The sequence below is a fragment of the Schistocerca piceifrons genome, chromosome 2, assembly GCF_021461385.2.
Source record: "Schistocerca piceifrons isolate TAMUIC-IGC-003096 chromosome 2, iqSchPice1.1, whole genome shotgun sequence".
Lineage (NCBI taxonomy): Eukaryota > Metazoa > Arthropoda > Insecta > Orthoptera > Acrididae > Schistocerca > Schistocerca piceifrons.
Genome location: NC_060139.1, coordinates 396,233,968 through 396,244,469, shown reverse-complemented (window position 1 = coordinate 396,244,469; position 10,502 = coordinate 396,233,968). Strand labels below are relative to the sequence as shown.

The following is a 10,502-nucleotide window of genomic DNA, read 5'->3' as shown; positions in this document are numbered from 1 at the left end:
AAACTTCTTTACCCCTCTCTGGAAATATTTTGTTTCATCCTTAGATGGAAGAAATGTGGAGTTTGAGAATATAATTCACTTTGTCATCTGTATTTGATAACAGGCTGTAACAGAATTCTTGAATAATGGCCCACAATAATGAAAAGATGAGGAATATTTTTGGGGTTGCTACAGTATATATCACAATTAAGTTTTGTGTCTGTTGTTGCTTCAAAGCTACAGGACAAATGTCCCTTGAAAAATTCCAGTGCTTCTGCCTTACAATGCAGAACCACACAAAAATGCACAAACTGCTACATAAAAAGAATTAGCTGAGTGGCCTTGCCTTATCTCTCAAGCAGCGTGGACCCAGCACCATCAGACTACCACATGTTTTGAACATTAAAAATTGTCCAAGGTGGTCGTCACTTTGAAGAAGCATAAGCTCTGCAGTGTTTTGTGTGTCATTGGCTGAGGGAGAGAAGACATGGATAAAACTGTTGAAAAAGACGGAGACCATACTTAAATGTGAACAATCATTTACAAAGGTTATGACTCAGTGATTTATCCTCATGTCAACTGAAAGAGAAATAAATTAGTGGGCATAATTTTCTGATTGACCCTTGTATGGTTTCTTGCCAGCAAGCACGTGAGTTAAATATAAGAATGATGTATCTGCCCATCAGAGAAAGTAAAGCATGTATTGTGTGGCGTGTGTCAGAGGATCACGTGGCTGGAGCCGGCCGCCACAGCTATGGCTGGTGTCTCTGCGCGGCACGGCGCTTCACGACGGCTGCCCCGCAGCTCGACCCCCACCCTGTCCAGCTCGCGCACACCTCGTCCGCACAGTCGATGGCCGCTGCAACAACCCTGCCCACCCCACATGGGGCAGTGCACTACAGCCACTGCGCAGACTTCTGCCACCTGCATATGCAGATGGTCAGTATCTGCTCACACATACCATCAAGTCACCAATTGTAGCTATTTTGGACAACTTGCTCAACTAAATAATCAGAAGTATTTGTGAGTCCAATAAGAACTGTAATCAAAGTTGATCACAGGTTCACTACTTCAAGTTCACAGTTTTGACGAAGTTTTATTAACATCCTGGTGTAAAATATCTCATTAGTAGAGTTTGATTTCTGAATTAACTGTAATGCAATGACATTGAAATGCAATAGCATTGATTTTTGTCACCTTTCTAGAAGTGTGTTGGTTGCTTATGCATCTTTGATCAATGTGGTGTTGTACTCACCTACCATCATATTTAATACTAGAGATTTTCATTGAGATCAAATTATATGTGCCCACTTAGTTTATCTATTTGTGAATTGTGTATCCTCTGTTATGACAGCATATAGAGAATTAAAGAAATGCACATTAATTATCAAAAAACTGAACTTACTTATCAAAACTGACAGACAGTAAAGAGTATTGTTAGTCCTAATACCTCAGTTGAAAGAGTGATTTCTGAGCTTAATATGTGTTTTGACACAATGTTAATGGAAGAAGAGCAACATGATCTGTATAAAAGAAGTAAATAATTAAAAACTTTTCACCACAGAGTTGACGTTGTCAAACAAGTTGCAAACAAAGCATATACATGCCTTCAGTAGTGCAAGGAGCACAAATCATGGTCTGATGACCAATGGGTAAATGAAGCATAGTCAAACCCAATAAGTCTGTGTTACCTATCTCAGGATGTCTTTACTGGCACCAATGGAGACCACTACATGATCCATACACAGTACATGACCTTTTTCTATGATGGAGGTTTTATGTAATTTGGGTATTCAAGTCAATGGTAGCAGTGAATTCTATGATCAGACTGGAGACATTTTAAGACTCCATCTTCATTCACTACTGCATACATTGTTTTCAGCAGGTATTAGTAGAGTGTAGGATATGCCAAAATAATAATACTACACCTATGTACCTGTACTTTTCCAATACTGGTTTGACACACATGGCTTCTAGAATTGTTACATTTTAATGCTATCAAACCACTGTTGTTTGTATTGGACAAAAATTAAGGATTCATTGCCCCCCCCCCCTCCACCCCCCTCCCCCACCCTCCATCATGTCTACAGAAATTGGAATAGTTTTCTGCAAGGATTGGAATAAATTTCAATGGCCAGTGACCAATACCCAGGATGATTTTGGTTGGTTGGAATATTAAAGGAAGGGAGATTTGTAGTTAACATTCCACTGACAACTCGATCATTGTAGTAAAATGCTAAAATGGATTCTGACTACTTAAAGCAACTACAGACAACACACAGCTGCAGTGTTAATGACTGTGAGCTTCAGAGAAGGCGAATGACACTCTTCCTACAAAGCTGATGTCAGTGAACAAGGATGTGTTTGCAACTGGACTGTGAACAGTAACACACTTCCTATCAGTGTCCAGAATATACTCCATGCCCAGGATCTGGGCAGAGGTATTGAGCAGGTCGCACCTTGTACTGAACCGTTTGCCAGTGAAGATACATGTTTATGAGTCACTCCGTTGGTTTAGAGTGGTCATCTATTACCACAATGCATGAAACTACATAAGCACCTCCATCGCAGTTCCAGAACTGGAGACCTGTCTGTCCACATAAATATTTATCAAACCACAAACAGATACTGTCTCTATGTATAGAACCCCACCATATTGTAAAGTAACTGCCATGGAATAACACCTTTAGTTCAATGTGTACAAAGAACTAGTTACTAATACAACATTGCAATTTATTTTCTTAGTTCATCTCATGCTATTTTAAAAGCAACATTTCCAATAATAACAGCTCCCTTTACATAGGATAAAAGCTGTCTTTTACAGCTCACTATGTATTAACACACAATAGTCTTAATTAATGTTACTCAGAACTCTATAAGTGAAAATGATTACTGTAATTTATTTTTAACCTGCGCAGGGCTGGAGAAAATTCGGCAGTCAGTGAGTGGAGGTCCACTTCCAAGTGCAAGGCTGGTCAGCACTGCAGTCCATTCAGACAGACATGTCAACCTCTCATCTATTACACACATGCTTATGCAGTGGGGACAGTTTCTTGATCATGACCTCACAGGTTAGTACAAAGCTTTATAACTATGTTCTGGATGTGGATCAGCCCTTTTGTGTGCACTGAATATTTCAGAATTTTGTATTACAGGAAATTCAAGTCCATTTAAGATGGTAAAGGCAGTTTCCCTGAATGTCATTGGTACAAGAGACATGTAATAGTATTCTTTATTCAAGACACACTACTGTTTTTTTTTCTTTTTTTGGGGGGGGGGGGGGGCGTTCAACAGTCTTCTCATTGGTTTGAGGCAGCCTGCCACAAATTCCTCTCCTGTGCCAACCTCTTCATCCCAGAGTATCACTTGTAGTTTACATCCTGAATTATTTCCTGGATGTATTCCAATCTCTGTCTTCCTCTACAGTTTTTGCCTTCTACAGCTCCCTCTAGTACCATGGAAGTCATTCCCTGGTGTCTTATCAGATGTCCTATCATCTTGTCCCTTCTCCTTGTCACTGTTTCTCACATATTCCTTTCCTCTCCACATCTGCGCTGAACCACCTCTTCCTCACCTTATCAGTCCACCTAATTTTCAAGATTTATATATAGCACCACATCTCAAATGTTTGAATTCTCTTCTGTTCCATCCGGTTTTCCCATAGTCAGTGTTTCACTACCGTACAATGTTATGCTCAGAACATACATTTTCAGAAATTTCTTCCTCAAATTAGGGCCTATGTTTGATATTAGTAGACTTCTCTTGGCCAGGAATGCCCTTTTTGCCAGTGCTAGTCTGCCCTTGATGTCCCCCTTGCTCTGTCTACTGCTGGTTATTTTGCTGCCTAGGTAGTAGAATTCCTTAACTTTGTCTACTTCATGACCATCAATCCTGATGTTAAGTTTCTCACTGTTCTCATTTCTGGTATTTCTCATTACTTTCATCTTTCTTCAATTTACTCTCAGCCCATATTCTGATTCATTAGACTGCTCATTCCATTCAGCAGATCATGTAATTCTTCTTCACTTTCCCTCAGAATAGCAACATCACTGGCAAATGGTATCATTGATATCCTTTCCCCTTGAATTTTAATTCCACTCCTGAACCTTTCTTTTATTTCCTCATTGCTTCTTTGATATAGAGAATGAACAGCAGGGGCAAAAGACTAATCCTTTTCTTACACTCTTTTTAATTCAAGCCTTTCATTCTTGGTCATCCACTCTTGTTATTTTCTATTGGCTCTTGTACATATTGTATATCACCCATCTCTCTCTAAAGCTTACCCATAATTTTCTCACAATTTTACATTGTTGAATGCTTTTTCAAGGTGTCTTGCTTTTTCTTTAGTTTTACTTCCATTATCAATCACAACATCAGAATTGCCTCTCGGGCACCTTCACCTTTCCTACAGCCAAACTGATTATCATCTAACACATCCTCAGTTTTCTTTTCCATTTTTCTATATATTATTCTTGAAATCAATATGGATGCATGAGTTGTAAAGTTGACTGTGTGATAATTCTCACACTTGTCAGCTCTTGCTATCTTCAGAATTGTGCGGATGATATTTTTCTGAAAGTCAGATGGTGTGTCACCAGACTCATACATTCTGCACACCAACGTAAATAGTCATTTTGTTGCCATTTCGATTTTAGAAATTCTGATGGAATGTTATGTATCCTTATTGACTTATTTGGTCTTAAGTCCTTCAATTTCCCCAAACATTTTTGTACTTTCTTCTTTCATCAATCAATTGAAGTACTTCTTCTTTTACACATGGCTTCTTCACAGTTGCCTTCTTTGTACCTATGTTTTTCTTTCCAACTTCTATCCATTCCTCTTCAACTGTACTACCCGCTGGGCTGTTCTTGATTGCTGTATCTACAGCTTTAGAGAACTCCAGCATATCTTGTCATCCCTTAGTACTTCCGTATCCCACTTCTTTGCATATTGATTCTTCCTGACTAATCTCTTGAACTTCAGCCTACTCTTCATCACTACTACATTGTGATCTGAGTCTATATCTGCTCCTGAGTATGCCTTACAATCCATTATCTGATTTTGGAATCTCTGTTTGACAATTATGTGATCTAAATGAAATCTTCCTCCATCATGCAGCCTTTTCCAAGTATACCTCCTCCTCTTGTGATTCTTGGACAGAGTATTCACTATTACTAGCTGAAATTTGTTACAGAACTCAGACTTTCTCCTCTCTCATTCCTTTTCAAAAGCCCATATTCTCCTGTAACCTTTTCTTCTACTCCATCACCTACAACTGCATTCCAGCCCCCCAAGGCAATTAGATTTTCATCTCACTTTACATGCTGTATTACCCTTTAATTATCCTCATATACTTTCTCTATTTCTTCATCTTCAGCTTGCAATGTCAGCATGTGTCCTGAACTATTGTTGTTGACGTTGGCTTGCTATCGATTATGACAAGAACAAACCTGCCGTTGAACTGTTCACAGTAACATACTCTCTGCCCTACCTTCCTATTCATAATGAATCCTATTCCCATTATTTGATTTTCCGCTACTGTTCATATTACCCTATACTCATCTGACCAGAAATCCTAGTCTTCTTTCCATTTCACTTCACTGACCCCCTACTATATCTAGATTAAGCCTTTGCAGTTCTGTTTTCAGATTTTCTAGCTTCCCTATCATGTTCAGGCTTCTGAAATTTCATGCCCCGATTTGTAGAACATTATCCTTTCGTTGTTTATTCATGCTTTTCTTCATAGCCACCGTCCACTCAGCAATGCCCTCCCAGAGAACCGAATGGGGGACTGTTCTGGAATATTTTGCCAATGGAGAGATAATCATGATCCTTTTACAATTGCAGGCCACATGTCCTGTGGATATACGTTATGTGTCTTTACTGCATCCATACCCATTGCCTTCTGCTTCCTCATGTCATTGATCATTGCTGATTCTTCCGCCTTTAGTGGCACTTTCCCATCCCAAAGACAAGAGAGTGCCCTGAACATCTGTCTGCTGCTCCACCCTTTTCGACAAGGTCATTGGCAGAGTGAGGGTGACCCCTTATGCTGGAAGTCTTCGGCCGCCAATGCTTATTATTAATCAAAATTTAAGCAGTGACAGGTTTCAAACCTGGGACCGAGGATGCTTTGATTACTAATCAAAGATGCTACTCCTTTATTTTTATGATTTTGAATAAGCTCTTCATTTATGCTTCCTAATGTTGTGTGAACTTAATTATAAAATACAGAAGGCAGTATGAAAACTGCAGATAAAAGACATTTCCGTCTTTCGATTGATATAGGTTTGTTGGTTGATTTGGGGGAGGGGACCAAACAGCGAGGTCATTGGTCCCATCGGATTAGGCAGTGATGGGTAAGGAAGGTGGCCTTGCCCTTGCTCACATCACAGAAAATCTAAATCAGGATGGCCAGATGTGGATTTGAACTGTCGCCCTCCCAAATGTGAGTCCAGTGTGCTAACCATTGCACCACCACACTCAGTCATTGATTTAGGATGTTAAGAGATATATAGTAAAAAAGCTAGATCTACAGTTTATCATCATTTTTTCTTATTAGTAGCCCCACTATTTAGTTATTTAAATAATTTCAGAAGTAAAGATAATAACTCACTGAATAGTAAAAATGTTGATCCATCAAAAGGCAGATAGACAAGACTGAGAACTTTGCTAGTTTTTACGCGCCTGTGCAGCTATATTGTTCCCATTGACTACACTGTGCTGGTACTGCAGCTTAACTGGAGTGAGGGATTGAGTTAGGTGGGTGGGCAATGGAAGAGAGGAGGCAGAGTGTGGAAGGAAGGGATGGGGAAGGATAACTGATGGCAAAGATGAGCTCCTTCTGACTGCACACAGGCACATGAGTGAAAGGCTGAGATTGTAGACTCAGCAACATGAACTCAGCAAGAAGAAAAGAGCTCATTATTCTAACAGCACAGCTTGATTTCATAAGAGAGAGTAAAAGTTTCACAAGCAAGATAGATTGGTGAAGAAGATCACTGATGAGCCCAGAAAAGTAGGTCACTTTTGGTCATCGCTGGCCACAAATAATGTCATTGCCTCAGACAAGCAGAAATAAATTTAGCAGTTGCAGTACACCAGTTACAAGGCCAAGACTGTGATGTACTGCTACCATTCACCAAGATGACTTCCACCTTCAAGACTGCTATTTATTTGGTCTGCTGTACTCACAGTATTCGGGAGGTGCACTAACGGCTGCTGCATGTGACAAGTACCTGTAAGCAGTAATCAAATTCCCCAGTTTCCTTGATGGAAGGACTGTGCTGTTGTTCATCTCCACACTCAGCAGAGCTGTTGAGTGATTACCCAAGCACAATCCTTCATTGTCTATGTGAGTGCTCCGTCCTGGGCAGCAACACCTATTGCATGGGCTACATCCGCTGCCAACACAGCCTGCCACCCACCCGACACCATGATTACGTGAGCTGGATATCGCAATGCATCGATATCTGCAGACTGTTGAAATAGTATCAGCACTTACTGAGGCCATGTACTGCAATTCCATGGGCTTGAGCCCTAATGCGGTCATTAGCACCCAGCACAGCAACCGGCCTGCTCCATCGTACTCCACTCTACATCAACCTGACAAAAGTAGCGGTCTCAACCCAGGAGGCTGCAGAACAGAGAGTAGGAAGACTGCAGGGTAGAGAGAGTGGGTGCATGACAAGAGAAGTTAGGGTCTGGCATAGGGATGGAGGACAACATTCCATAATCCTCCTGGAGTCAATACCTGCTGGTCCAGTCCCTACACCCACCTCCACACCTGCCCCTGGACCTTACCTTCACTCATCCTGCACCCATAACATCTCCTCAGTCCCCCATTCCTATTCCCCTGTTCTATTTCTCCCTCCAGACCCTACATTTCTCTGTTACACCTTCTCCTCTCTAAACCCTCCCAATCCACTTCTCCATATTGCCACACACTGTGTGCTATTGCCCCTACCATTGGTTGGAATGAGCTCCCAGGTGCCATTTTCCTATCCTGTGCACCCACTGCCTCTCCCTCCCAGCCTTCACCTGCCCTTCCTCAGTCATCTCTCCCTCCCTCTTGTTCCTCACCTCTTTTCTCATACATATACTTTATAGCTCTGAAAAATAGTTTGTCCAAAATGTTGTAAAACTCTTGATATTGTTTATGTGGCATTTGACAATCCAGTATCTCTACTGTTTGGTGAGGTATTACCTTTACTCGTTATTACATTCCACCAGTTACCATATTTAAATGGGACTTGGATTAAGGAGAAATGGGTTCAACATTTACATTGTCAAAGAATTGAATTTACAACTGCTATGTGAAACTGATATTTAAGTTCACATGTCTTAAAATGAATTTTTTTTTAATTTATTACATGTTTCTTTCTGGAATCTAACTTTATTTTTTTCTACTTTCAGCTTCTTCACAAACAAGAGGATTCAATGGATCAGTTCCTAAATGCTGTTCAGATAGAGGGCACAGTTTTCTGCCTGAAAACCTTACAGTGAGTCTGAATGTTAAAATGAGAAAGTGCCTGAAAATGAGGAATATACTCCCAACAATCCTTCTCACCCATCCCAAAGTGGTATACCACTACCCACCCAGTCTAAAATAAAGGGGGTGTATCTTTGTGGAAAAGCTGGATGCGAGACCTGTCCTATGCATCCATCCACCAAAATCTCTTCCATTTCCTCCAACAGGTATATCCTAAGCTATCAGAGGCAGGAACATCTGTAAATGCAGCTCTACTGCATTTTCTCCAAGGTCTTTTATATGTTCATTATTGTCTTTCAGCCTTCCATTCAAACAAATGGCCACTATTAAACAGTGACCATGATCAAAATTGGTCACCCAGTCAGAACATACAGCTGAACACAACATGCTTGACTTCAATGGCTGCCTCATGACCCATCCCATCTGGATTCTTCCCTCAATATGAGTGTCTCTGGAATACATAGAGGGTTATTGTCCCTACAACACATCCTTCAAACCCCAGTCCTTTGGGTCACAATCTCTGCCAGGCCCTGTTCCACATCCACTTCCATCCCTGTTCCCATGCCTCACACTTCACTCCGCTGATCTACAGACAGACTTTTCTCTTTGTGGCCTCTCTCTCTTCACCTGCTTTGTTTCTGGTCGTTTCCCCTCCCAACTCATTCTTCCATTCTGTGTGCCACATGCAGTTTCACCTACCTGCACCAGGGAAGACTCACTGCATTCGTATTCCAACCCCATCCCTTCATTGTCTCATCCTCTCAGTAGTTAGACTTCCTTCCCTCCATCCTTCCCTTTATCTACCTGCTTCCCTTTCCCTGTGTACCTCCTTACTCTTCCCACCGCCTCCACCCAACACAACCCCTCTACCCAATTTGGCTGCAGTGCCAGGCTACTGCAATCAACTGTGATATTACATCTATGACTTTACATTATGGTTTTAAAGCTTTAAATTTTTATCATTTATATAAAGTTTTCTTCGCATTTGAAACAGATAACATATTATGTCTTCATAAGAATCATTGGCCTATATATTTTGCTGTGCTACCACAATAATCAGTTGAATATTCCCTACTTTCATTAAATTCTTGCTAATGTTTTCTGTTTGTTGATAATCATGCTTAGGGTGTTAGGGGCACATAGCTATTTAGGAAAGGCATTTTACCTACATGACAGAAATGAAAAATTCACAATCAAAAGTACTGGAAATGTATGCTTTAGCAGGCAACATAAAGTGAAAAAGAACACCAAAATCTCATAATCATGCTCCCAACTTTGAAACATGAAAAGATTTCGAAAAAGTGGCAGATTTTTTAACTTGCTCTAATCCCTTCTTCCCCCTGCCTCACATGATAGTGGCAAAATTAACTCTCTCTTCTCTTATCAGGCTTGACTGAAAGTGGGTTGGAAGTTCTGAAGTGTATGTTTTCATTTGGATTATTCACTTTCATTAACACTATCAATCATTGTACTATCTTCTGCAATTAATGAAAAAGATATTGTCATAAAAAAGATAAAAACAGTACTTAGAACATATGTTATTATATAGTAACAAATGTTGTATTTTTTTCCTTTTCATGCTTAGCATCCAGACTGTCTCCCAATTGAAGTGCCACAAACAGATTACTTCTACCAACGCTATCATGTGCGTTGTCTGGAATTTGTGCGCAGCAGTGCTGTCCCTAAGGTAGACTGCTCACTGGGGGCTAGAGATCAAATAAATCAAGTCACATCATTCCTTGATGCTTCTAATGTCTATGGAAGTTCTGAAGATGCTGCATCAGCACTTAGACTTTATCGTAATGGTGAGTCCTTCAGTAATGCAATAAGCATGACATTACCTTTATAATATTCAAAATGGTTTAAATATAATGAAGTGATATTCTCTAAGTCTGTTAATTTCTGGGTAACTATGACTGTTTCATGTTGTCCAGAGGGCTTACTGGATTTTTACTTTTTCCATCAGGCTTTGAACTAGGATACATAATTTTTTTGCTAAGTTTGATAACATGAGTAATAAATCACGACTGAA

At 40.3% G+C, this 10,502-nt stretch overlaps 1 protein-coding gene across 1 annotated transcript in view; it reads left to right on the top strand.

The window, feature by feature from the left end:
- The first annotated feature begins 677 nt into the window (after nucleotides 1–677).
- The window catches only part of LOC124775426 (chorion peroxidase-like), a 58,143-nt gene continuing 48,318 nt past the window's right edge, over nucleotides 678–10,502 (top strand). The window contains exons 1-4 of the mRNA XM_047250259.1: nucleotides 678–918; nucleotides 2,898–3,050; nucleotides 8,395–8,480; nucleotides 10,056–10,275. Of these exons, the coding sequence (XP_047106215.1) occupies nucleotides 678–918; nucleotides 2,898–3,050; nucleotides 8,395–8,480; nucleotides 10,056–10,275 (700 nt within the window). The remainder of the gene's footprint in view (nucleotides 919–2,897; nucleotides 3,051–8,394; nucleotides 8,481–10,055; nucleotides 10,276–10,502) is intronic.